The 25,342-nt window shown below is 40.3% G+C and overlaps 1 protein-coding gene across 4 annotated transcripts; it reads left to right on the top strand.

Moving 5' to 3' along the window:
- The first annotated feature begins 1,443 nt into the window (after window positions 1-1,443).
- Window positions 1,444-24,301, top strand: ASB11 (ankyrin repeat and SOCS box containing 11). Of its 4 annotated transcripts, none has more exons than XM_001489836.5 (7): window positions 1,444-1,698; window positions 10,689-10,768; window positions 14,595-14,702; window positions 16,885-17,035; window positions 19,612-19,746; window positions 20,846-21,037; window positions 23,709-24,301. In XM_001489836.5, the coding sequence occupies exons 1-7, from the start codon at window positions 1,518-1,520 to the stop codon at window positions 23,831-23,833; spliced, it is 972 nt and encodes a 323-aa protein (XP_001489886.1). In that variant the 5' UTR covers window positions 1,444-1,517; the 3' UTR covers window positions 23,834-24,301. The 4 variants fall into 4 exon arrangements, with proteins under 4 accessions (XP_001489886.1, XP_003365799.1, XP_001489909.1 ...); XM_003365751.5 differs by having other exon boundaries at window positions 1,470-1,698; window positions 14,646-14,702; XM_001489859.6 differs by lacking the exon at window positions 1,444-1,698 and adding an exon at window positions 2,390-2,751.
- The last annotated feature ends 1,041 nt before the right edge of the window (window positions 24,302-25,342 follow it).

Raw genomic sequence — 25,342 nt, 5'->3', positions numbered from 1 at the left:
CTTTAAAAAAAAAAAGAAATAGTATCTCAACCTTAAAAAAGTGAAGCTTCTCATGGCCAACTTTTCTGGTATGTAAAACAGAAAGGACAGCTGTGTTTTAAGTGACAATTAAGGCCAAAACAAGATTGAATAATACAGTATACGTCAATGAGCTGACATGAGTAAATGATCGCCTTCTTAGAGTACAGTTGAAGAAAGAGACATGAAAAGAGCTAAAATACTTGTGTTCATCCATGTATTTTTGTACATTGGCACTCTAGCAGGTAATCTGAGCTTGGTAAAGTGAATCCTATATGTTAATATCTGTTCTTGAGAATGGAGACAACACAAGATCCTTATGGTGCTGTGATCCACTGAAACGATGCACTGTATATTCTCGTGCATCAGCCTTTTAACAGAGTACAAGGAAACAGTTCTTATATAGGTAGTCATTGTAATGCCAGAGTGCTGGGAGAAGCTCCCATATGTTTGCATAAAGTATTTGTTAAATAAGTTTATTTAGTCTGCTCTTATAATTTTATTTTGGCTTGTCTTTTCCGATAGGTTATAGAAATTTAGGAAAACTAACATAGCCAAGAATGAAAGAGGAGACCTAAGTTTTCCTCACCCAAGTTTTCTGGGTGAAGAAAATTTAAAATAAATCAACTTCACTTGTATTGGCCAGCTGATGCATGTTGAACAGTTAGGGCTATAAGTGAGTATTTTCCGATGAGAAAGGTATTAATTCATAGAATCTTTGGATACTTCACCCAGAACCTAGGGTATTTTCTTCATCCATTTCATTATAAGTCTTCTATGATCAAGGATAGCCCACATTTTCCAGAAAGAGGTACCATCTTTACTGACAGTGGAAATGGAAAGGGAATGATCAGGAGCTTTACTAGGGGACCTTGTCACTGATGAAACTATTACAGCTAGTGGTCTCATGCTTCCAGTCTGACACTTCCACTTGGAGAGGCATCTAAGATGGGCCTTTTATTAAATACTGCCTTAGAGTGAGTAAATGGTCTTTTTTAATGGTTATATTCTCGATATGGGCTTTGTCTCCCATAAACCTCAGAATGAAGAGAAAATGAAATGTTCCAGGAGCTAGCACTTCACACCAAGAGCATAGGTTGTATTTGGACTTCTTTGAACTTCAAACAACTTGCTTTGTCCCTCTGGGATCTGAGAAGTTTGTTTTATCTTTCTCATCCTGCCTTCCAACATAACATACCAAAAGGGGATTTAGGAACAAAAAAGGTTTGGATATGGATCCTGTTTGTTAAATAGCATTGAGGAATGTAGGTTTGGAACTATTGGGTGTTTCTGGTTAGAAGGCAGTTTCTTTAGTTCATTTAACATTGCCGTGAATGTCAGCACATGCAGTCGCCAAATCACAGCTTCCAGGCTACAAACTGAGTTCTCCGTAATAGGAGCACCGAGGACTAGAAGGTTTAAAATAGATGTCATATGATACCAATTATAACTCAGTGAAATTTTGCAGTCCCAAGAACCTATGCGGAGTGTAAGCCAAAATGGAAGACGGTCCTGTTTTCTATGGCTTTAAAAACATTTTCATTACAATGTTTGCTACTTTTTTTTTCTTCAAGCTTTTAATTAAAGTGTTTTTGGCTCTCCTAACCCATTTCTATATCGTCAAAGGAAACAGAAAAGAAGCGGCTAGGATAGCAGAAGAGATCTATGGTGGAATTTCAGGTAAAAATACATGAATTTGTTCCCAGTACTTTAAAGAAAACCTTCTAGATAATTCATATGAATAATGTTTCTGGAAGGCAGATTTTATTTATACTTTGGCTTTGAGTGGGTAGTTTTAAAAAATTATTATCTCATGTAGCAAATGGTGTTGACTGCACCAATTTGTGAAGGATTTTCAGCTTTGTTTTTTGCAAGTTAACAGTTCTATTAGCAGTTATTATTTAAGAAGTAAATAGAGTAGTGGCTTTCTAAGAGTATCTTGAGACATCTCATTTCTACTAACCAAAAGAATTACTTGTATAGGATTATTTTCTTTAATATTTTTAATCAATCTTTAACAATGCCTTCTAATAAGATTGTTTCCTCAGGAAACAGAATGACCAATAAATTTGATTTAAAGCAGCAAATGTGGCATGCTGTATATACATATTTTTTTGTGCTGTCATTTGCAATTCAAATTGATTCGCCACTAGTGACTGTCAGGAAAAACTCTTCACTAAACCCATTTATAGGTGGCACCACGCAAAGCACTGCAAACAAAGGTTATGATATGAAATGCCAACATTTGGGTAAAACATTTTAAAGTCTCATGCTTTGTAGAATTTAGTCTCCATTTCTTTCCAGAAATGATTCACCTGAATTGTAGTGAGATGCTACAAAAGTAAGTGAATCAGATATCCTTGAAGCTGCTAGGATTGTCACTTGATAGAGGAGTATTTATTCATAAACAGAGTTCAGAATTTCCCTGTGTATTTTTAGTGTTCATAGGGGTTCCAGGATTACATCATTCTTTATCTAGTATCCGTTTCAATTTGCATCCAGGATTCTCTTTCAAAATAGCCTTATGCGATTCCAATACACTAGACAACTTTGAAGACACTAGGTAACAGCAGTCTTTTCCAAAGAAATAAGACCTCCAAGGACGAAGCATCAGAATGCTTCAAGTAACTGGGGAAAATGAGAAGAATCTTGAAGTTTCAGAAAGTGTCAGGCGGCCTGGACTCCGGAAAGAGATTTCTTTTGGGGATTATATTTGTCACACATTTCAGGGAGGTATGTTGCTTAGAGTGGTTAAAAAAATATGTTTATCTTTAGTTTCAAGTTAAGCATGATCTGAAAAGCTATTTTCTAATTTAATTTGTAAATCTGGGCAGGAGCTTTGTAAAAGTTTCGGTAACACTGTTTTGGTATTCTCATAGATACATCGTCCTCATGGTTTAAATTAGGTAAAGTTCAACAAAGTCAATATTGGCAAGAGCATGTTAAAAATGTTTTCTCCTGTTGCTCGTGTGCATTACTTCTGTCTTTGTGGTCCTTAATTAAGTACAGTCATACAAAGTTTTTATGATAGTCAAAACCCATGTAAGCATGGTTCAAATTTAAGTCTGGAGCCATAATACAAGTCTCTTAAATAGAGTTCATTCATTCTTTAGCTCAAATATCTTTACTTGTTTAAGCTCCTAGGATAGAATTGATTTAATTTGCAAGTAGCGTGGTGTTATAAAGGAAAAAATGTATTTTTCGATTATCATTAACAGGAGGCAGGGGGCAGAATAGAGCATGTTAATTTCTCAGTTTAATCTCCTTTCTATATGTATATGTATACACACACACTCACACACCCATATAATAGAGAGTATATCTAGATTGGGTAAATAAGGCTTTCTTTAATAATGTAGGCAGTAACATGCCAGAAACAGTGGTTTTTACATGATTCTAACAGCGTTTCTTCTTTTGACACTGTCAGCAGGCAGACACTATATACTTAAAGCTAGATGTAGTAGAAATCAAGAATAGAATTTTGTGCAAGTGTGCAACTCAAACCAGAAATTATCGTTGCTGCTCATGGGTCAGACAAATGTTTGTTGGGAAAATATGTGACGTTTAATCAGTAAGTTAGCTAATTGACTTCGAAAAGTCTCAGCCCAAGGTTAAATTTCTTGATTCCAATAGCATATTATGTTCCTATAAACTATCACCAGTCCTGTCAAAAACAAGGGGAGGGCAGTAAAAAACTCAGCCAGGCAGAGTTTAGCCTGTCACAGGTCCTGGCACTCTTCCTTTTGTAAGCTACACCTAGCATCATATCCCTCATTAAATATCTTTTTTTTGGCCGTAAAGTCTTTTGGAAAATTATTTTTTATTCTGAAATTTCACATTCTAGAATACATCATTCGATATGTCTTTGTGGCTTAAACTGTTATATTTGTAGATAACTCATCAGAATTGAGTTAAGCTATGGTTGGCTGTTACTAGTTTTGCTTTTTCAGGCTTCTTTGTGTAATTTGTCAATAATATATATACTTTTTAAAGTTTGACACATTGTCATTGGCCCTTGGCATTCCATCTAGAGCACCAGATGGATCACCGAACCCCACCTTCAGCCCATAGATGTTTCTGCAGGCACTGTCTTTCTCCCAAGAGACATGGTGTATGATTTTTCAACCTTTGCTAATTTGGCCAGAACTAGAGCTATATTTAGTAGAGTGACTTAGTCATCAAACTTGATAAAAATAAAGTGCAGATACAGGTTGATCATCTATTATTCACAACCCTTGGGCCAGATGTGTTTCAGAATTCAGGAGTTTTTGGGGATACTATAAAGATCACACAACTGTGTATACTGTATATTACACAGCACTCCCAGCAGGGCCAGGAGCTGCCACCCATAATCAAACATTTTGATATTTCTATAGTGAACATATAAATATTCACACTAAGTGAAAAATAGAAATAAAAGTAATAAATGGCTTAACCTAAGTCCTGATCATGTTTTGCTGCCAAAGGAGTTTGCATCAAACTTGGGAAAGAACTTGGTTTTTAGAATCTGGGACATTTTACAATTGCAGATAAGAGATTGTGGGACTATTGTACCCTTTTTTAAAAAAATGGCTATTTTATACTAAGCCTAAAAGATTAGTTCTATTCTAAGTGTCACACTTAAAGTTGGTTGTCCTTGCTCTCAATTCAAAGGACTGACCTTGATTTGGTGGCCGCACCTCTCCCTGCCTCATCATCCTGACTCCTTTTTCCTATCCTTCCCGTTCCGACAGGATTTTCCTGCCTTTCATCCGTTCTTGCCCAGTCCTTTCCCTAGCCTTCTACTCTTGCTCGGTTTTGCCTGTTGTCTCCTCAAGCCTTGGCCCAACCCCCCTCTGAGTGGTTACATACCACAGGTGCCTGCTGGCTTTCCCAAGTTGGGACAACCAGTCCTCAACAGGGGCTCTGCCGCTCCGCCTGTCACCTTTAGCTCAGCTCTCCTGCTCCTGATGGGTTCAAAGGGACCTTCTTTCTAACAAACTACAAAAAGATGCTTATTGACTGTGCTTCATCTCCTGACCAGAACTGAGTGTTCTAGAGTATGCATTTTAACTCACTTTTATTATAATATTTTAGATATCTCAGGAAATTTGTTATAATATGGTTTTCCCTAACTACCTTTGTTTGACTTAGAATATCACTAAGTCTTAGCCAGCCCCAATGGCCTAGCAGTTAAAGTTTAGTGTCCTAGGTTTGGTTCCCAGGCGCAGAATAACACCACTGGTTTGTCAGTAGCCATGCTGTAGCAGCAGCTCACATAGAAGAACTAGAAGAACTTACAGCTGTACACAACTATGTACTGGGGCTTTGAGGGGGAGAAAAAAGGAGGAAGATTAGCAACAGATGTTAGTGAAGGGCGAATCTTCCCCTGCAAAAAAAAAATCAAATACTTTAAAAAGCAATATCACTAATTCTGCTAGACTCTTGCCTATATTTTGGTTCACCATTGAAATTCTTTTTGAGTTTTCTTTTTCTTTGATAAATGCTACAGGAGAAGATATTGCTCCATGTCATTTTGGAACTTAATAAAGAGAATAAAGATTGTTCCATGTGCACTAGAGATTATAACCAGCTAGGTGATTTTTTTAAAATTAAAAATAAACCAGTAAGCTCAAATACTTGTTGGAATTAAGAAGGGCAAAAATTGCAAAAAAATAATAATTGATTTCTGTCTTAAATACTTGGAACTCAGACAACTGTGTTCTATCTGAATCGATGTTGTCATTGAAATGTATGTTTTGGAAGTTGTCATCCAATTGTTATTCAGAGAGTCTGAGAACTGGAGATATCAATCACATTCTGAGAAAAAGTCAAAGGGAGGAATGAAAAAGTGCTTGAACATTTTCCATACACCTCATCAGGAACAAGTAAACATATTTGTAGGGTAAACTATCTTCATAGTGTGCTTGCAGCCCTGTGACACAGGCAGTCTGCCAAATAACTAAAAATAGACTGCCTTAGAAAAGAATGATTGATTCCTACTTAAGCATTCATTTATTTGGAGAGCTTAGTTGCATATTTCCCGAAAGGAATGGAAAAACTCCCTAGCTGCCAAATAACTTTTATCCTTAATTTCTCACAATTAGCTTTAATTTGCAAGACAAGAATGATAAGAGTGAGAGACTGTGCATTGAGAATTAAGAACGGAAAAACAGGAGAGCCCACCGTGGCAGAGTTTCTGGTAAAGGGTTTTGTGTGAAAACTCTTCAAGGTCCTTTGAAGCCAACTGCTGGAAAACAATGTAACTGGAAAGGTGACGTCCTGGAGAGTGACTTTGTTTCCAGTTGGGAAACAAAAATGATTTCTACATTGCAGGCAATACAATTGAATTGTTTCACATTATTTATAGAGATAAGGTAGATATAGCAAAACATCCCAGACAAGTAAATCTACCATGAGGACATGCAGAATTTAAAAACCAATAGTTCTTAAAGCCAGAACAGGGTGTGTTCTGAAATCACAAAACTTTGGATTTCAGTCCTATTTCCACCACTTACGAGAAGTCATATCTATTCCTGTGTGGTAAAGGGGTTGTCAGGCATTTGGGGTGTTCCGGCTCATGAAGCAAGGCTCTTCCCTTCCCTCCTTTCTTGAAAGCCAAAGGATGGGGGCTCCAGGAGAAATACAAGTTTGGATAAGGGGCACCTGAAAAGAGGGGAGCCTGCTATTTCACTCTCAGTTGGAAGTCTGCATAGGCAGACAGCTCACTGAACTGCCCCCTGTGCTACTCAAATAGGAGAAAAGAGAATTGGAAAGCAATGGCATGGTGAGAGAGAAGCCCAGGACAAGCCACCATTCCCTCTCTTTTGGTGGAATGGAAGATGGCCCTACAGGCTCACCACAACCTCAGGCATCAGAGGGTGCTGCATTGATGGCGGACACTAGGAGAGGTGGTCAAATGCTGGTGCATAGGAAAGGGGCCTGGCAGTGAGCCCTGGTGTGAGCGGCAAGCCCGCAGACCAGGAGTGAGACCTGCAGTTAAGGCTGAGCAAATAGGACTGGCCTCTTCTTCCAGTTAACTGGGGAAACATTTTCTCTGTCCCTCTTGCTTCTCCCCATCCCCAAGGCGCCAGAGGAGCTGGCACCTAGAAGGAAGTGGGGACATGTATGAGAATATGCCACTCTTCCAGCTTTAGCTGCTTGGGGCGGTATAGAGGGCCATACCCTACCCTGGGAGTGGGCAGAGGAGCGGAGATTACAGTTTTAAAGTGGATTGACTGGTAGACTGGTCTTTTTAAAATCTCTTTATTGAAGTATGATGTAAATACAAGTGCAGAAATCCTAAGTGAGCAGCTGGATGAATTTTCACAAAGTGAACTCAATCAGGTACTAGCCCCCAAGAGCAAGAAACTGCATATTATTTTCAGCAAGGCCCCCACCATGCCCATTTCCAGTCAGCCCCCGCCCCTCCTCCGGGGGGGGTCCTTTTACCTCCCAACACCCAAGGTGAATCTTGCTTCCTTTTGAATTTTATAGAAAGGAATCACACAGCACATGCTCCTCTGTGTCTGGCTTCCTTCACATAACCTTAGGTTTGTGAGATCTAGCCAAGTTGTGTGCATGGAGTGGGTCTTATGGGACTGAGGAGTAATAGAAAGTTCCTAGAAATAGGATGAAGACGTGGTTAAGCTTCCTGCTTCCCAGAAGGAAAGGGGACACCACAACCCACTTGGAGGAAAGTTTTAGAAATAATAAAGCCATTTCATGTTGATATTCTAAGTTAATAATAGCAAGTTACCGCTTAAATCTTGTTTTTATTTTTATTTTTGAATCAAATACTTATAGTACCTTTAGGTGACTCAGGTTCACTGGCTATTATTAGAACAAAAGAATAACAAAGCCATGGCTGTGAGTTTGCTTCTTGCATTGATGAGGGTGCTGAGTTGTCGTCCATGGATGAAGACCATGCTCACAACCCTGGTGCCTGTGCCCATTTCCAAGACTGATGCGGCAAGGGGGCAACATGTCTGATGCACGTTTCATATTGAATGAGATAGAGATGTATTAGAAGAAAAGCAAGGCTGACTAACTGAGGATTATATGCATACGTTATCTTATTATTTCCAGCTTATGCAAATTATAAATGTCCAAAGAGATTTAAAAATATTCCACTCATCAACTTTGACTCAGGAACAAGTGGAAATACAAATGCAATATATTTTCATTTTAAAACTTTAATTTGTTTTTCTTATTATAAAAGCATTACACATTCATATCAGAGTGCAGAATCACCAGTGATTTTATATATATATGTATATATAAGTACGTATATATATATATATATATATATATACACACACTATTTTGAAACTAATTTCAAAATGACAGAGAAGTTACAAGAGCAGTAAGGAATTCCTACTTCTCTTCGCCCAGAGGCCCCATTCGTGTTTACCCAACTGTCCTAATAATGCCCTTGAAAGCAAAAGGACCCAATCCAGGCACACAGGTTGCCTTTAGATGTTATGTCTTGTCAGCCTCCTTCAATCTGGAACAGTTCCTCAGTCCTTCCTTGAACTGGTTATGGACCAATTATTTTGGAGAATGTCCCTCAGTTTGAGTTGGTTCGCAGTGTCCTCATGATTAGATTCGGGTTATGCATTGTGAGCAGGAATATCACAGAAGCGATAGTGTGTTCTTTTCATCGCATGCCCTCCCATAGCACGTGATGTTGCTCATCGCGTTCCATCAAATGGCACAATGTGCCAATTTGTTCTGTCACTTCTGATGTTAACTTTGATCCCCTGGGTGAGGTGGTGTCTACAATTTTGTTCTACTGTAAAGTTACCACTGTTCCCCTTATAACTAGTAATTATTTTGTGAGGAGATAATTTGAGGCAGATTCTGTCATTTCTTCTACATTTCTAAGTAGGTGTTCTACTATGAAGAAGAGCTTTCTCTTTTCCCTATTTATATATTCATTTGTATCAATGAGGACTTATAGATTCCTATTTTATTTGATAGAGTATAATCTCTTACTATCATTCTTTATTTTGATGTACAGATTGTCCCATTTTCGGCCAGTCGAATCCCCTTCAAGCCAGCTTCTGTGTCTTTTTGACATTTCCCATCATTCACTGAGTACTTCCTTACTTTCTGCAAGGTGTTTGGGTCCTATCTTATATTTTTCCTGGCCCACCTCCTGGAATCAGCCATTTCTACAAGGAGTCCTGGTTTAGGTTTACTCAGTGCACTGTACTGATATAGATATATATATATAGATATAGATATATAGATAAAGATCTCACCAGATAGATCACCAGATACCACCTTCAGCCCATAGATATTTCTGTAGGCACTGTCTTTCTATATATACACATATATTGAAAATCACATTTTCATACCAATTGGTCCAATTTCAGTACAACCCTGTAGAGTTCATTCTAGCTTTCTCCCTTTTCATAACCCAAAGCGTTAGAAACGATAAAAATTGAGTTTCAGTATAAGAAGAGGGCTTATGGAAATGTTTATAGCCCTGGTTCTAATCCATTGGAAAAGTTCACACTCTCTTTGAGGCCTTGAACTATTTCAAATTTACATAATTCCATCTTTGGTGGGATTGTTTTTGCCAAGGTTGCAAATATGGGAAAATCTGGATTCTTAACACCACCGGGATCACCTAGAAAATGTTGATAAGATGAACCCTTTGTGTTAAATCCACATTGTATTACATGCTACTTAGTGTATGAAGAGCAAAGAATGCCCAAATTTTGCAAACCAGAGTAGGTTGTCTTCCAAAACAAATGATGCCCCTCTGGCAGGTTTCGTAGAGGGTTACTTCTCAAATGCTCATTTAAGCTGTTTTGCTGATAAGCAATTACAAGAAAAATAGATTCGTAAAGCAGTTCTGAGGCTGTTCCTTAGAGCACTGCCCTACCATGTGTACTTGTTAATCATAAGTTATCTTGAGCACCTAACATCATGGATGTATTTTATTGGCCTATTTAGAGACCAAAGCACTTGCTAAACACTAGATTGCTATATCTCTATTTCACAGATCAGGAAATTGAGGTTTGAATAATTTTAGTAACTTGTCCATATTGGCAGGGAAAATGGCTGAGGTGGGACTTGAACCCAGGCAGTGTGGCTTCACTGGCCCCATGCTTAGCCATCATGCTCAGCTGCCCACAAAAAACTTTTGGAGGATCATGTCATCTGAAAAATGACATTCTGCATTATGATAATAGATAGATATGCTCCGTTACCAAAAATGAAACAGAGACGATTACCCAGGAAATTTAGAACAAAACCATTTTCCCCGATCCCTTAGAGTGTCCTTCATGGTGTATAGCATGTTGGGTCTGTAGGGTAGGGGTGAGGGTGAGAGGCAGGGGAAAGATGAGAGTAGGGAAGCTCACTGACCAGCTTTGCCCTAATTAGAGTTATCGGATTCAACACTGGGCAATATTTATTTGAACTAAATGTATTTCTTGTTAAAACTGCTCCTGAAACACCTGACAGATGGTCTGTTCTCCCTCTCCACACACACCACCAAACTAATGGACCATACGCTCAAGGGCTTGTCACCCTGAAAGTGGCTGACGAGAGAGCCTGATGCATAGTACGAGCTTCCCTCCTCTTCCCCCTAATCTCCTCTCACTGTGGGTGAGCACATGAACAAGCTGGAGGAAGAAAACTCCAGACCTTGACTCTGAGCTTGATTTGTGTTTCAGATTGCTGGGCTGATCGATCCCCACTTCATGAAGCCGCGGCCCAGGGGCGCTTACTGGCCCTTAAAACTTTAATTGCACAAGTAAGTAAACTGAAGACTTGATCCTTTGTGCTCGTGCCATAATCAAGCATCACGTTTTATTAGCGTTGACTGTAGCAGAGGTCTTGCTTGCCCACATCTAGGTCCCAGCATGGCCTTCTAGGTGTATGTGTCCTCTCACAGCTCAGCATTTGTGGTTCCTGCCTCTCCTTTGTTGGGGAGCTGGCTCATTTTCTGCCCAGTTCTATCCTTCCCCTTCTGGGTCTTCCTTTGCTTCAGAGAAAGTTTACCTGTGAGGCTGATGGGGGATGCCCTCAAATTTGTGTTGCACCAGCTCACCTTATACTCTTCCAGTATGCCTTAGTAGCAGCAGCACTGAAGTTGCGTTAGTCAGCTATTGCTCTGTAACAAATTACTCAAAACACAGTGGCTGAAAACTACCAATACTTAGATTCTCATGGCTTTTGTGGACCAAGGAGCAGCTTATCTGGGTGGCTCTGGCTCAGTCTCTCTCGGGCTTCAAAGTATCAGCCAGGGCTGCAGTCATCTCACAGCTCAGCTGGGGGAGGATGTGCTTCCAACCTCACTCATGTGGTTGTTGGCAAGCTTCAATTCCTTGCCACATGGGCCTCTCCATAGAGCTTCATCATGAGATGGCAGCTGGCTCCTCCCAGAGAGAGCACAAGACGGTACCTAAGAAGGAAGTCTTAGTATAACCTAATCTCCAAAGTGACATCCCATCACTTCTGCCATATTCTGTTCCTTAGGTGTGAGTCAGTTAATCCAGCCCACACTCAAGGGGAGAGGATTACACAAGTGAGTCAACACCAGGACTCAGGGATTGCTGGGAGCCATCTTAGAGGCTGCTACCCCAATGACACACTATTTCAAGAGCAAACATTAAAATAGCTTGACAAATGGGTGAATCTTACTCTTTGGGGAAGATTTACGAAAGTCTTAGTTATGAAGCCTACTTTATTTTTTTTATGACTCTGTCCCTAGCACCTTGAACAATCAATAGCAGCCTAGTAAATATTCATGAAATGAATGGAAGTATTTACACACTCCATTTGCTTTGTTTGTTTTAGAGTCCACGTGTGTACAGAGGAGGTGAGTCATTATACCTTTTTTCCACATCCTAGGTACCACTGAACCTGGCTTCCATACCATTTTGACTTTAAACAGCTGGGCACACTGCTTTTTGTGTGTGCACGTGCCATTTTTTCTCCTTGATGAGTTGTGTTACTTCTCAAGAAAGAGACAAAAGGAAAACAGTCCTGCCAGTAATGATCAAATAGGCTTTGTACTTGATTTTATCACTTGCTTATTCATTTTTAAACACTTTGAATTTGATTTCATTATTTTTAATATGTAGTATATTCACATAGTTCAAAAGGTAAAATGATATAAAAAGGTACACAGTGAAAAGTCTTGCATCCACCTCCTCACTCTCAGCCCCCGACCTCAATGATTTTATTAGTATTTTTAAGAAGCATTTTTATTTTTGAAGAATTTTAAAGAAGAGTTGCAAAGATGATACAGAGTTCTTGTATACCCTTCACCCAATTTCCCCTAGTGTTAACATTTTGCATAACCATGGTACTTTAGTCCAAAATAAGAAATTAACATTGGTACAATACCACTATCTAAACTACACGCTATTGGGATTACACCAGTTTTCCCACCAGCGTCCTTTTTATCTTCCAGGATCCAAGCCAGATACCACATTGCATTTGGCACTTTATTTTTAACTATACTTCATAAGCGTGTTGGTTTCTATAGTAGGCTTAAATATGTAAGGAGCATTCTTCATAGAGAAGTTCAACTTTTTCTTACTGCACTCCCACTTCTTTACCCGTATACATTAGCCAAAAATGTATTATTCTACTTTATTCTTTACTTTATTTCGCATTAAGATAGTGTCGTGTGCTGTGAGTAAAACATTTAACTGAGGATCAGGAGCTCCTGATTAGCATGCTGGCTGTCACCCACAGCTGGGGAGCCTCAAGTCTTACTAATAATTTGAACTTTCTGCTTCTCCATCTTCTCAAGCACAATGAAGGTGATTCACTCTAGATGGTCTTTCAGGCCTGTCCAGCAACACATTCCCACAATTCCAGGGATTCTGCGAGTTTGCGCTGGATCAGAGTTTTTTCTAGCATATTGCTGCCACCTTGTGGATTAGCCTGTTTTACTTATTTTCTTGAAATCTTATGTGGGAAAAGGAAAAGGACAAGGAAAAGGCTTTTCTAATTGTATTAGGAATTCAATTTGAAATATGTAGCACAGCTCTGGAGTCATGAGGTCATATTCAGGACCTGAAAATGGACAGGACCAGGGAGGCTTAGAGAGGCCCTAAGCTGAAGGGACAGGCAATAGTGGGAAGTCTCAGTTGCTGGTCACAGCAGGGAGGCACCCAGGGCCACGAGGTCTGGCAGGAGATGGTGGGAACTTGGGTTAGAGGTTGGGGTCCAGGGTCATGCACTAGGTTTTGAAAGCTTTCAGTGGGTCAGTTATGACGCAGAGAGTCAAAAGCACAACTCGGCTCACAAGGATCGACCTAATTCCTTTCACAGATAGAAAGTGGTAATTATGGGAGAAAATGGTAAGGGCCAAGTTTTTAAAATCGGGGCGTGAAGTCTGAGTTCGCCAGCAGCTAGGTTGATCCTGTCATCTACCACATAGACTCCAAGATGAGGAAGGTGGACACAGCAGCATGGAGAGGGGGAATATGCTAGGCCTGGGTAGGGAGATGGGGTCAGGAGAAGCCCCTGGCCCCAGACCCTGGTACTTCAGAGGCCTCTCCACACAGTGCAGTGAGGCAGACAGCAGTGCTGCTACCGTGGCATATGAATCCTAAGGGCACTATCTACTTTCTACTCTTAAGCCTGGGAGTCATTCTCCTGTTCCAAATCCAATTCTACCTCCTGAACTTCTTGAGACCCCATCACCTACTTCTCATACCCACTGCTGTTCACTCCCATATCAGGCCCATATCAGCTCGGGCCTGGACTCAGACCAATGTCTTCATGGCTCCTTCCTTCAGTCTCACATCTCTACCTCTCCAAGCAACCCTCCATTGTGCTACCAGTGTGCTTTTCCTAAAACGTCTAATGCATTAGCTCTAGACCTTCTACGGCCTAACGGACTTGGAAGGTGCCTCATTCTCTATGAGACATGCACCCCCTGTTTGGAAATAAAGACCTTTAACAATCTGACTACAGCTCACTGTCGTCCTTCATCTCCCCTCATCTCCTACTTCCCCTTTCTTCTTCTGCCTCTGTCATGTGTGGGCTCTTTCTGATCCAGAAATACTCAACTAGCCAACTGTGGCCCTGCTTAGTTGCTTCTACCTAGTTGCTTCCTGTATGCATATGCTGTTCCTTCCTGATGGAATATTTTTTCTTTGCCTTCTTAGCTCGAAATGTTTTATGCTTCAAGCCTTAGCTGAATACCACCTCACTTGCAAAGTTTTCTCTTATTCCCCAAGCCAGATGGAAGGATACCTCACGCTCCCAATTGAAATTTGAACATGCTTCCAGTATAGCAATATTCTTGCTGGTTTTTTTTTTGCCATTTCTGTCTCCCCACTAGGTTCTTGGAGGAGAGAAACCCATGTCATAAGCCTTGAAGACCCAGGTACTAGCAGGTTGCCTGGCCTAGAATGCTGACTAAACATTTGTTAAATAAATGAATTTGAGGCTCCCTGCTGTAATTCTTAGACTCCTCTGGTTGTGACCTCTACCCCTCTCTATATGGTGCTAATATGATACCCACGGACTGTGAACACTTCAGAAATACATCCAACAACGTTGGTTTTATTGCTATTGCTAAAGCAGCCTTTAACCCACTTCTCTCCAAATTGTAGGGTGTCAATGTGAACCTTGTGACAATTAACCGAGTCTCTTCTCTCCATGAGGCGTGCCTTGGAGGTCACGTGGCCTGTGCTAAAGCCTTATTGGAAAATGGCGCCCATGTGAGTACTGCCCCTGCCCCTGTGAGTCTGTCTGCCCAGGTGCAACTGCTAGGTCTAAAGAGATAGTACCTTCCAGACTGCTTACCCACTGAGGGTCGGGCCCCATCCACGTTCATATTCCTGAATGGTCAGGAAGACACTGCTGGTTACCCCTCTCTTCAGCCTCTATGCCCATGTACGAACATTCAGATAAGGTCATTCACAGGAATCTTTCAGAACTGTGATGCTGACTTAAAAAAATCAACTTGGGGGCCAGCTCCGTGGCTGAGTGGTTAAGTTCAAGTGTTCCACTTCAGCGGCCCAGGGTTTCGCTGGTTTGGATCCCAGGTGCGGACATGGCACCTCTCATCAGGCCATGCTGAGGCGGCGTCCCACATAGCACAACTAGAAGGACCCACAACTAAAATATACAACTATGTACTGGGGGGACTTGGGGAGAAAAAAGCAGAAAAAAAAGATTGGCAACAGTTGTTAGCTCAGATGCCAATCTTAAAAAAGAAAAAAAATCAACTTGAACTAAAGTAATTTGAAAACCAATCTTGGAAAATTTATTGTAAAACATTAAAAAGAACACATTTTAAAAGAACAACGACAGCAAAAAACCACTCTTAATTCAACACCCTAAACCAAAATGAGCAATATTATCAAACTAAATGAGCTTCTAATAAATAATACATTGAAAAACTACAAAATTTATCTTATTTTTAAATTCTTCCCTCTTTTCAAGGGGTGACTGAGGTGCTGTGTCAAAATTCTCTCTTTTTTTGTTTGTCTTGCCTGCTAGAATTCAACCTATTCAAGGAGAGGCAATTGTCTTACCCGCCTGTGTTTCCAAAACATTGTTGCCTAATCGGTGCTCAGTAAATGTTTGCTGCCCTGAACTGAGAGAGAAACTTACAGGAAACCAAATCAGATGACTTCCTGGACTGAGGATGAGGGTGATGCCTAGTAAAAACAAATCAAACAAGTTCCACCAAGTATTTGTCAGTAAAAAAATGTAAATCAGAAATCCCTGGATTGTATAAATTTACCCACATTTTTTCCAGTCCATGTCTGTCTCTGCCATCTTAGCATCTCATCTTTAACTTCCAATTTAACGGGGGCTATCCTGGCACTGTAGAGAAGTATCTTTTTTGTTTCTGAAACAAGGAAATTTGGGATCCTGATTATCGCAAGCATCTATCCTTAGTTGTTGAGGCAAAGTGGTTTGACATCAAACCCTCCTTGTCCTACATGTCAATCCTATCAGAGCCTCCCCACCAGAATGCCTTGGTCCGCTGATGTTCTTTCCTAGCCATTGCTAATACTTAAAGATGCCTCCCAGCTGTGCTGGTTCTCACATGCCTCCCACATCCCTAGAAGGCACTGAGGATGGTTGGAAACACCATGTTGATGGCTATTTTCTTTGTGTCTTTGTCTTGGTCATGATCTCTTTAGGAGTCACTGCTCGCATATACAGTTTGTATGGATTATAGTAGACTGGAAAAGAAATTTGTGGTGAGAAAGACAGAACTGTGGGCAATTGCTGAGGAGATTCTTTGCAAGCACAGATTTTGGGACCTTAAACTCGCTGGTTTCTCCAAGTACTTTTGGTTCCTGCCATGTTTGTTCATGATTGGGAGGGCGAGTCAGCTCCATATTAATGGAAAATGGAAAAATTGTTATTGCAAATATTTATTGAATGCTTACCGGGCACCAGACAATGTTCTAAGTATTTAACATATAGTAACTAGCTTGATCCGCCAAATAACCTCATGAGGTAGCTTCTTTTATGACCATTATTTTACAGGTAAGAAAACCAAGGCACAGAAAGTTAGTATCTCAGTCAAGATCTCTGAACAAATAGAGAGCTGCGATTTGAACCCAAGCTAATGATTCCAGAGGCCATGTTCTTAACCACCTCACAGGACCACTCCTCAATGATTAGGAGGCCCCTCAGAAGCTCTGAAATACCTATAAATACATTTTAAAAGCTTTGGCCCCTTTTGTCCCACTTGTGGTATTATTTATAGATGAGAGTTGATAGGCTACTTAGTCCCTAGAAAACATAATACTGTGATGATATAGAGTTCCCTCACTCATTCACCTGCGTGGGAAATTTATCCAGGCAGATACATAGGAATACATACTTGTAGATGTTGATGAAATAGCAAATCCTCTGGGTCTCTTTGTCCATCATTAGGTCAATGGAGTGACGGTTCATGGAGCCACGCCCCTCTTCAATGCTTGCTGTAGTGGCAGTGCTGCATGTGTCAATGTGCTGCTGGAGTTTGGAGCCAAGGCCCAGCTCGAGGCACACCTGGCTTCACCCATCCATGAGGCAGTGAAGAGAGGTAAATGAGCCATCACATTGCATACAAAACATTGGTGGACTCACCCCAATCTGCATGAGTCAATGGTATTATGTTCATCATGCAAGGATCACCCAGATCTTCTTCGCCAGTAGACTATGTGTAGCTTAGAAATCCCATAGCAGTAACTTCAATTTGCCTAAGTCTTCAGGAAATACCACTGGGGCATAAAACAGCTCTTCTTATAACCTGGGAATGGCTTTCTGTCTCAGATGTCCTGGTTTCCTGGGGACAGTCTCTTGGCAGGTCTTTCTTGAGGCTCTTTGTTGGAGTTTTGGTGGCAGCTGGTGCAATCAAGCCTGCAGGGGTGACTTCCATGAGTTGTACTGTGCTTGTGTCTCTGTCCTTCCTAGAAAAGAACAGCTCATCCCCTAAAGCCCATAAAACATCAACCACTAACATAAAATAAATTATGAAAGTGTCTGAAAGCCAAGGCTGATAGTATCTCTGATGGAAGATTAAATGTGACTGTCCACAACAATCAACGCGCTCTAGATAAGTTGATGACTTCAAGGTCATTAGTTATTGAAAAAGAAGTTGCGACTTTAAAAAGCATGGCATTGGAAAACTTGAAGTTGACTCTAACTCCGGTGTTCTCAGTTACTTTTGAAATGAGGGAAAAGAGTAAATTTAAGGAATTTTAAAACTACATGCATAGTCTAAACATGAACAAGAAGATACCATTGAAAGGCCAAGGCCATTTGTCAAAGGTCACACTCAAAGAGCAATATTTCTGTGTTGCCCAGTAGTGGAGTTATTTTCTTATATTGAGAGCAGAAATACAAGGGAGAAGTTAGAACATTATAAAACAGTGATCTTTGCTGGTGTAATTGGGAATGAAAGTGTTTATTTCCACAGACAATACTAAAAGATTGGCCCCGGATTATTAAACATGTCACTTGGGAATTTTTTTTGCAGTGGATTAGTTAAATGATACAGAAGGCCAAAATCTCAATATACCTATGGTTTTGATGTCCTGTACATATTTAATAAACATTTATTGATTAATAACTGATGTTGGTCATTTCCCAAATTTCAAATAAGTCCTTTAAGTTGTAGGGAAATAGTCTACTTTGGAAATGATATAAGTCTTTAAAAAAATTTTTAGTATTGATTTGAAATAAAAATTAATTTACTATTTGCATTTCCATCCAAACATTTAAAAATGGATAAATATTGGGAATGATTTGAATTACTTAAGTAATTCTGCAGTACTTGTATGGTTATATATGGAGTGTTTGGTATCTATGTGTCTACAAAATATATATACATACTTATCATAAACACACGAATTCACTTGTCTCTACATACTTTTTTCCTGTATCATAAAAGCATGTTAGGAACCAACATGCACAGAATGAAAGGATAAATAGCAAAGTAATTATTTTAGACAGTATTATATTAGTGCTAACCATTTGACTTTTATATATTCGTTTTAAAACTTCCTGAGAATACTTAAATTTAACTCAAACTAGGCTCAGTTTCTTTTTATGCAAAAAAAGAGAAAAATAATAGGAATTATTCAAAAATGTTTATTAGATGCCCTGTATCTACCAGGCAGTTTTAGGTACTGATGAGATATTATTTCAATTCTTACAGCTTTAAACCTCTATGAACAAGCTGGGTCAGTCTGAGTCAATACTTTGCAACATTGATGCTATAATCCAGGTATAATATTTACTTATGTGAACAAATAGTTTGAATCCACAGAATGCTTATTTGTACATTTTAATGCATATTTATGCTTAATTCAGAATTTGTGATAAATCAAGCAGGTTTTAGATGAAGCTTACTTATATGTTATCTATAAAGAAAAGGTTGGTTAAGTTAATCGGTGATAGTAAGATTTTTTAAGGAAACATTTAAATCTTCGAAGAGAACAAACTCTACAAGCTCCCGTCGATACCTCAGAAGCGTTTGCTCCTGAATGAATCATTCATATGCTGCAAATTAATCATGCCTATCTATTCATTGGCCAAACTCCCTAAGGAGAATACTTGCTCGTGTAGTTCGTTAGCCACTGAATTTGAAAGTGCATTTAAATCTATTCTATACTTCAGGCTTTTTATTAATTCTCATAAGTGTCTTCCAGGTTAACCTAAAGAAGGAAATTTTACTGCATGGCTCGGCCATACACCCAGTCTTGCATGCCTGAGTGAGGAAGAGAATGAGAGATTTGTAATGGAGAGGGATCAGGGCTGGTATTTGAGCATTGGCTTTTCAGGGTAATAATAGGATGAGTCATTTACCCCTCTGGGTCTTGTAGCGTCTATTTGTAAACTGGCGGCTTCATTCTAGAGAGGGATTTCAGCTGTGCTCCTTGGAGCCCTTAGTGTGGTTGAAGGTACCTCAAGGGCTGCAAAGAGGAATTTAAGTGGGGGAAGCATGGACATGCTTCTCTTTTTAATGGTTTTATTTTGGAGATTTCAGAAAAATTTTTTTCTGCTTCAAAAAAAAACTAGGTTATTTCTAAAGCTCATTCCAGATAAGCAGTCCTGTAATTCTGTGAATAGTCACTATTTCCCTTACTTGAGCGAGGTTATCTTGTGTTCCACCAGGTCATAGAGAGTGCATGGAGATTCTGCTCGCAAATAATGTTAACATTGACCAAGAAGTGCCTCAGCTCGGAACTCCCCTGTATGTGGCCTGCACCTTCCAGAGGGTAGACTGTGTGAAGAAACTTCTAGAATTAGGTAACTTCCAGAAATCTTTTCATGAGAAGAACCTATTAACTTTGTTGGTTTTCCATGGCTTCAAAGATGAAGTTCTTGCCAGGCTGGACAAAATTCTAACAGCATTTGATGTTTGAATGCTTAAACAGAACTTCTCCAGAGAAATGAGTGTCTGTATTTCTCTGTTCTGTGTCCTTTGATATTGGCTCCATTTACCTGTTATAGTTCTCCTTGGTCTCAAGAGAGAGCAAGGGTCTCTTTCCCACAAGTCCTAGGGGAAAAAAAAATTGTATTTCATTGGCTCTTTTTGAATCACCAATCATGGTGGCCAAGGGAATACAATGCACTGATTGGCTTAGGCCCGGATTTGTCTACACTGCAGTTGTTTGGCTTCACTGGAAAAACATGACCTGGGAAATCACAGGGGATGGTTCGCCAGAGGGAAATCTAGGTGTGGTTACCAGGAAGATGCTGGATAGTAAAAACAAGACATTTGCCATGGACTACTTTAGATCAATCCTGCTAAGTTATTTAGTAATTTTTTAATTTCAAAAGGAATATACAGAAACTGAGAGCCCAGGGAAAAGTAAAATGTCTTGAAACTATTATTTGGTTAAAAATTCCCCAAACTTAGCCACTGACATAAAGGTGGAGATTACATAAGAGTTCTTACCTTTAAATAAGAATTTTTATCTCCAAGATGTTTCTTTGTCTTTTTTATCTGCCATCATTTACTACTCCTTATAGTAGTTCAGAAATCTTTTTTGTGAGCCCTGAATAATATAAATAATAAACTTAGCTTTATCCTTTGACAAAAAACAAAATAGCTCTATGTAAAAGGATCTGCAAATATTTAATTTTGTATGTCACAGAGTTCATATGGGAAAGCAACAAAAGTATTTAAAATGACTAAAAATTTTTATTCGCTTTTCTCATCAAAATATTTTTAAACATTCTTAATAGGCGTTGCTGAGGTTCTAGGCTAAGTCACATAGTTTCAAAGATTTGTCACATGTGTCATGGCATTGAAGATGTCTTCATCTACAGCTACTATATTTTAGGTTCATTGTGTTTCTGCATTAACATTTAGTGTTGAATTGTGGCCATCTGCTTTGTTAAGGAGCGAGTGTTGACCATGGCCAATGGCTGGACACTCCTCTCCATGCCGCCGCGAGGCAGTCCAGTGTGGAAGTCATCCACCTACTAACAGACTATGGGGCGAACCTGAAGTGCAGAAACGCTCAGGGCAAAAGTGCACTTGATCTGGCAGCTCCTAAAAGCAGCGTGGAGCAGGCGCTCCTGCTCCGTGAAGGTAAGGAGGCTCTGGGTGTCCATTTCTCTTCCATAAACACATCTGCTCTCTCTCCTTCCTGTCTCATCCCTAGAATTTCTTACCTTTTTCTTTCTCTTTTTAATTGAGAGTGGCATTGTGGGAGGCAGCAAGTGTTAGCATCACTGAGATGGGATTTTATATACTGTATATATTCACTTATAGCCAAAGGATATGTACATACAACTGTATGTTGCTGTGTATTTTCCATAACAATAAAATAATCATAGAACTTTGTTTTCACCTTGAAAAGGTTGAACTGCCATGTCTATCCTGGTATAATCACATGACTGAGCAGACCAAAATTCTGCTTTGCAATATTTGCAGGCAATTCAGGGGAAATTGGAAATACTTGAGTTAGAGGTGATAGGGTAGACACAGAGTGTGTGTTTCAGAAACTGGCCTAAGTGGGGAAGTTGTCTGCGTGTTCTCCAGATCAGGGAGCAGGTGGGTCTGCATTCCTCATGGCCTCACTCTCATCCCCACCATGGGCTAGTGCAACTACAGGTGTCAGAGGAGGCAGGGCGGGCATCCAAAAAGCTCTGTATTCCAAATTCAAAAGAGAACCGTGCTATGTCCATACAGAAGGAGAACATTATCTGAGCCTATATTGATCATTTGTATGCTCGGGAGAATATTAAGGATAATAGTAATTATTCAGCTTTACATGTGTCGGGTGCTGAACTAAATTCGAAACAGATTAATCTCACTGAATTCTTAAAACCCTAGAGCAGTGAGAACTTTATAGTAACTGGTGCTATTCCAGCTGCAAATGGGAAAAGAGAAGCATAAAGAGATTGGCTTGCAGAAAGTCACATGAGTACTAAGAAGTAGACCTAGGACTCTGACCAAACAGTTTGACCCCAGAACGTGCACGCTTAATGTTATGATGCCCCAGGGCTGAATCTTCTGGAACAATTTCTAGTGGGAAAGGGTTTTATTTCACTGACCAGTTCCCTTTTGTGAAGCTACCACATGTCTTATATACCTTTCAGGTGGAATGCTTGGTTCAATAGTTTTGGGACCAGTCTCTAGGTCAGAGCTTCTTCAGCTTTAACGTGCATATGAATCACCTGGGGATGTTATTAAAATGCAGATTCTGATTCAGCAGGTCTGGGGTGGGACCCAAGACTCTGTGTGTCCAGCAGGCTCCCAGGCGATGCTGGTCTGAGGCTGCACTTTGAGTACCACTGGTCTAGATTATTTCCAGTAGTCGATGCCATTAATGATTGTTCTTTTATTTGAATCTCCGCTTGAAGAATTATGATCTTCCTTACCAGCTCCCAGTTTGCAAATACCAGGTACTTTTCGACTGTTAGCTGAGAATATAATTTATAGCTGTTGTCACATTTCCTCTTTTCTTCCATCAAAAATGTTTCCAGGCCCAGGATTTGTATTTCTTACAAGCAAGTTCCTCTGTCCTCTCTCTTCATAAATATAGCTGCTTGCTCTAGGAGGATGAACACCAGCTCCATCAGAGTTCACTCTGGTGTCTCAACTTCCGTAGGCAAACTGTACAATTTGTGTGCATTACTGTTTTCCAGAGGTGCTTTAGTTGGGCGACAGGTAAAGATGCTTTCCATTTTCGCTTCCCAAGATTTTAACTAAGGATGATTGTTTGGTCCTCCAGGTAGCTTACTATCACATGGATGCTCCTTGGCAATATCAACCCAAGTGTTATCTGGCTATTTGCATATGCAGTCCACCATTTCTCATGGGGTGCAAGATGCTGTTACAATAGGATTTTCTTAAAAAGGAAAACTTTGTATAGTTTATTAATTATATAGATCTACTTGAAAAGATCTTTATTGAGACAGAGAGGTTAGGAAATAATGAGACATTACACATGCCTCTGTATAACTGGTATTCCAGCCAAAAGCTTACTCATCCTATTCAACCATATTTTGGACTCTCATTAGTTTACTTTCCTTCAAGACTCCAAGTCACTCAAAGCCATAGGAATGATAACTCCATGAGACTCCCTGAGACTGAGGTTCAGAGTATAATGGGGCTAAGTGAGTTGGGTCCTTTCTTCAGATCCTCTATTGAGCTAGGATCCTTGTGAGAATGGAGGGCCCCTTCAAGTATGACTCGGGACCCAGCCAGCACTGCCTCTTGGACAGCTAGAGCCAGGAGGTCCAGGAGGCGTCTGAGGCCTGAGTACCAGGCCCCTGGCACATCTAACATTGCCTCTGTGATCATGCTGGCTGGGCTTCCTGCTGACACATTCTCGGCAGTTGTCCCTTGCTCTGAAGCTCTGTCTCAGGGTCCTGCATGCTCAGTGCCTTCACTTGCACTTTCTCCTTGGCCAGTATATCACATTCATTGGCACATGTGATACATAAATGAAATGCATTCCCTTTAGACCCCACACGTCATTTCTAACTTGCCTCTGGTTAGCCTCATTCTTCAGTATTGCTAATACAGTGACCATTGGAGGATCAACTTAAAGAAACATGTCCCCATCCGGAGGGGCAAACCATGATCTCTTGTGTGTATTTAGTGTCTGCTCCTTCGGTCTATAATTCCTATACAGATTCAGCTTCTCTTAAGCTTTTAGAAAGCTTCTGCCTCTTCCAGTCCTCTGGTCTCCCCTTCACCCCCATCCCCACCCCACTACCATGAGGTTCACACCATTTTAATTCCTTCCTAGGCCCGTCTGCTCTTTCCCAGCTCTGCCGCCTGTGTGTCCGGAAGTGCTTGGGGCGAGCATGTCATCAAACCATCCACAAACTACATCTGCCGGAGCCACTAGAAAGATTCCTCCTATACCAGTAGTCCCAACTGTCCAAGGGAAGATACTTGGAAAGAAACAGGTTGTTGCCTGCTGTACCCAGAGTACCTAGTGTAGACGCCCGACAGCTAGACTCTCAGTCACTTCAAATGAGCTAAGCCAGTTAGAGTAAAGCCCTGATGAACTGGAACACTTGGGGAGTGGAAACTCCTGGTTAGTTTGATATTCCTATTAAGCAAGGGGCAACCAGAAACCTTTTCGTTTTTAGCTCTTGTTGTTAAGAAACTTTAAAAGACTGTGAAGTAGAGTGAAAATAATAAGCTATTTTTGAAGAGTCATGATCTTCAATTATGTAAGGGTCAACATTATGAATATCGTGCAGACACATGTAAATCTGGGTGAATAAGATGGTGAGGAATGTAAGTATTCCAAGATGTGCTCCTGTTTTAGTTCCTTCCTCCTTCCCTCTTCTTTTCTTTCCTTCCGTGAATAAATCTCTGCAATAATTTTGATTTTCTTGCCTTTTTTTATGTATAAAAAAGCTGAATACTTTTAAAATGTCACAGTTAATTGAGGCTTCCAGTTCCTGAGGTCCTGGTTGATAAGACAGATGTTGGAAGAGATTAGCGCACCCAGAGGTTGGGGGTTATTGCTCATCATTTCTGATATTAAATGCTATTCTTTGAAGGAAACAATTCCAGGATTGAGCAACACTGGGTGCTACCAGCTACCCAAACCCACTGGCCCTGTTTGACGCATGTTGCAACCCAAGCATCCATCAGCTTATTTTCAGTCAAGAGCCTCAGGGTTTTTATAATAATTCCATGTTGATGCCTGTCACCAAGACGGGCTCAGTGCTGGGCTGATGATTATTTCTGTGAGCAGGGGCCCAAAATAAGCACACAGGTATACTGGAAAAACAGCCTTCTCCTCCTCTCCTTTTTCTTCTTCCCACCTCTCTCCCTGTACGCCAGCACTCCTCCTCCCCCTTCCTCTCCTCCTTCCTTTTGTGAATTTAGAACATGGAAATTGAATAGACTTTTAATTATTATAAGTACTACTGTCATGGTTCAGTGACTATGGTAATATTAACTTGTGAAAAGAAAATTTTCTCTCAGATGATCCTAAGATTCATTCCAAACATATTTTTTTTCTAGTTTTTCTAGACCTTTGATTCTCAGCTGGGGACAATGTTGCCCTACCCTCACTTGGGGATATTTGGCAAAGTCTGGAGACCTTTTCGGTTGCAACAACTGGGGGAGGGATGCTACTGACATCTAGTGGATGCAGCTAATCATTCTGCAATGCACAGGGCAGCTCCCTATGGCAAAGCATTATCAGGTCCAAAATGTCGATAGTGCTGAGGTTGAGCAGCACTGCTCTAAATCTGTGCTGTTCAGTGCAGAAGCCACTAGCCACATGTGGCTATTGAGCAGTTGAAATGTGGCTAGGCTGAATTGAGATATGTTGTAAGTATAAAATACATACCACGTTTTGAAGATTCGGTACAAAAAAAGAATGTGAAATATTTTATTAATAATTTCGATGTTGAT

Source organism: Equus caballus, chromosome X, assembly GCF_041296265.1.
Source record: "Equus caballus isolate H_3958 breed thoroughbred chromosome X, TB-T2T, whole genome shotgun sequence".
In the NCBI taxonomy this organism is placed as follows: domain Eukaryota; kingdom Metazoa; phylum Chordata; class Mammalia; order Perissodactyla; family Equidae; genus Equus; species Equus caballus.
This window is presented reverse-complemented; position numbering and strand designations above follow the sequence as displayed.